We start from the raw sequence: 1,956 nt of genomic DNA on the forward strand, positions 1-1,956 counted from the left end.
CAGGCTTTTTAAAAACTATTTAGGTATTCAGTTTTGTAGCATATTTAATTTTACAATAATAAAGTGCAAGTTTGAAGTGTCTGAAATTTACCAACGCTAATTTAAAGTCACTTCAAAATTGCACTTTAATTATACTAAAGATTAAAATGCTTCAAAACTGAATACCCAAAAAGTTATTAAAAATTCTGGTAAAAATTTGGAAATTTTAATACATTTTTATATCAAATGTTGTGAGGTTTGTACAAAATTAGAAACTTTGATTTGTATAGTTTATGATATGCAAAAACCTGATATAAAAAGAACTTTAGTTTTATAAAAAAAATAATTAAAAATAAATCAGTAAAATTAGATGACAAAATAAATTAAGTAGAATTTTGTTGCATACTTTTGCAAAAGACTGTATGTTACCATTTCAGTTAAATTTAAAATCACAAAGTTTGCCTTTAAGGGCCGTTTTCACCATCTCTGGTTAACACTAATCCCCAGATAACCATTGTTACCGACGTTACCGACCCAATGTTAAGTGAATGGAGTCAGTACCGTCGGTAACGATATTTAACTGGGGATTAGTGTTAACCAGAGATGGTGAAAATGGCCCTAAGCCTTAAATGTATACTTACAAAATTAACGAGGAAACGTTTTCTTTTTGCAGCTGCAATAGTTGAACTTTTAGTTTCAGTTTCTCAGTTCTATGTCTGTTTTTATTTGCAACCTCTTCTTTAAGAAGCATTAGTTTTTGTTTTTTTAATTCTAGTTTCTCTTTCTCTATAGCCAGATTTTCTTTTTGAAGGTTGTATGACTTCCTTACAGAACTTTCTATATACTTCAGGCTCTTTTTTATATTATTTGCACTTTCTTCCATTGCCTCAAAATGCTTCGCTTGGTTGTTTACTTGCGTTTCTAGTAATGCAATTCTCCTATCATTTGCAGTAGAATTGGCAACTTTTCTTCTTCTTGGAGTACGATGCACTTCAGAAATTTCGGTCTCCTGGGTTTCACGCATTTCACAATCTTCCCCAGATATTGTGATGTAATCACTACCACAAGCTACCTGCTCCTCTGGGATTTCCTCCGATTGAACAATTGCATTGTGTCCGATTTCTTGACCTGGTGGGTCCGAACAAATATCGTACCTTAAAAAACTTGCCACCCCTTCCTCCAGTGGCGTGAGAATGTGCAGACTGTTTGGGCCCCCACCAGTTGCACGAAATTCTGCCCTGTTTTCCGAAATTTTCTTTTTCGTCTTGCTCTTCAAATCTGTCCAAACCTACATCAAAATATACCCGATTATTTTATTAATTAAAGCTTAATATGTATTTATTTCACCTTTAACCACTTTTCCCATGAACGTAGTGGTGGTCCCAAGCTGTTCAGCTCTACGGCTATGGCTTCCCATCTGGGCTTTCCCCGAGTCTTGCCGCAAATTCCTTTCGCCAAGTCCTGATTGTCCTGCATCAGCTGGACCAGCCGCCCAAGTTGCTTCTTATTGCTAACCACTTTTGATCTACAATTCACACACATTTGTATAGTAAATTTTTGTACAGCTTTTAATGCAAATAACTTACTTTTTATCCATTATTTATTTATTTATATCACGAAAATTTTGCTCACTCAAACTCTATCGACTCAAAAATAGCAGTAGAAGGATAAGCGATTAAAAACTATTCACAGTCGCTCATTGAGCGACTAAGCGACACTCACAATAGCATCGATAATCGATAATCGCTTAATAGTCGTTTATCTACTGCCAGTCGACACTCGCAATAGGGGTGAATAAGTCATTATTATTAGTTATTATATCTTACATTCCTCCAAGCAGTGATATAACTATTTATAAAAAAACACTTGGAAAATGTAATCTATGTACTAAGCATTTTGAAAGGTTCATATGAAATTATTTTTCTTTGCGATTTTAACTTGCCTAATATTTCATGGCGATTTCACTGAGACAGTTTG

At 34.2% G+C, this 1,956-nt stretch overlaps 1 protein-coding gene across 1 annotated transcript; it reads right to left on the bottom strand.

Annotated features, from left to right (window-relative positions):
* Positions 1–333: 333 nt before the first annotated feature.
* LOC118749245 lies at positions 334–1,745 on the bottom strand. Its single transcript, XM_036484046.1, has 3 exons — positions 1,566–1,745; positions 1,327–1,504; positions 334–1,267 (listed from the first exon to the last, which is right to left on the bottom strand). The coding sequence occupies exons 1-3, from the start codon at positions 1,574–1,576 to the stop codon at positions 617–619; spliced, it is 840 nt and encodes a 279-aa protein (XP_036339939.1). The 5' UTR covers positions 1,577–1,745; the 3' UTR covers positions 334–616.
* Between the last annotated feature and the right edge of the window lie 211 nt (positions 1,746–1,956).

This window comes from Rhagoletis pomonella, unplaced genomic scaffold (genome assembly GCF_013731165.1).
Source record: "Rhagoletis pomonella isolate Grant_MI unplaced genomic scaffold, Rhpom_1.0 Rhpom_scaffold_00014, whole genome shotgun sequence".
NCBI classification, from domain to species: Eukaryota; Metazoa; Arthropoda; class Insecta; order Diptera; family Tephritidae; genus Rhagoletis; species Rhagoletis pomonella.

What these genes read in the sequence shown, in the direction of transcription:
- LOC118749245 (XM_036484046.1), bottom strand. An exon ending in CATGGGAAAAGTGGTTAAAG is followed by an intron (nt 1,268 to 1,326) that starts GTGAAATAAATA and finishes ATTTTGATGTAG; the next exon opens with GTTTGGACAGATTTGAAGAG.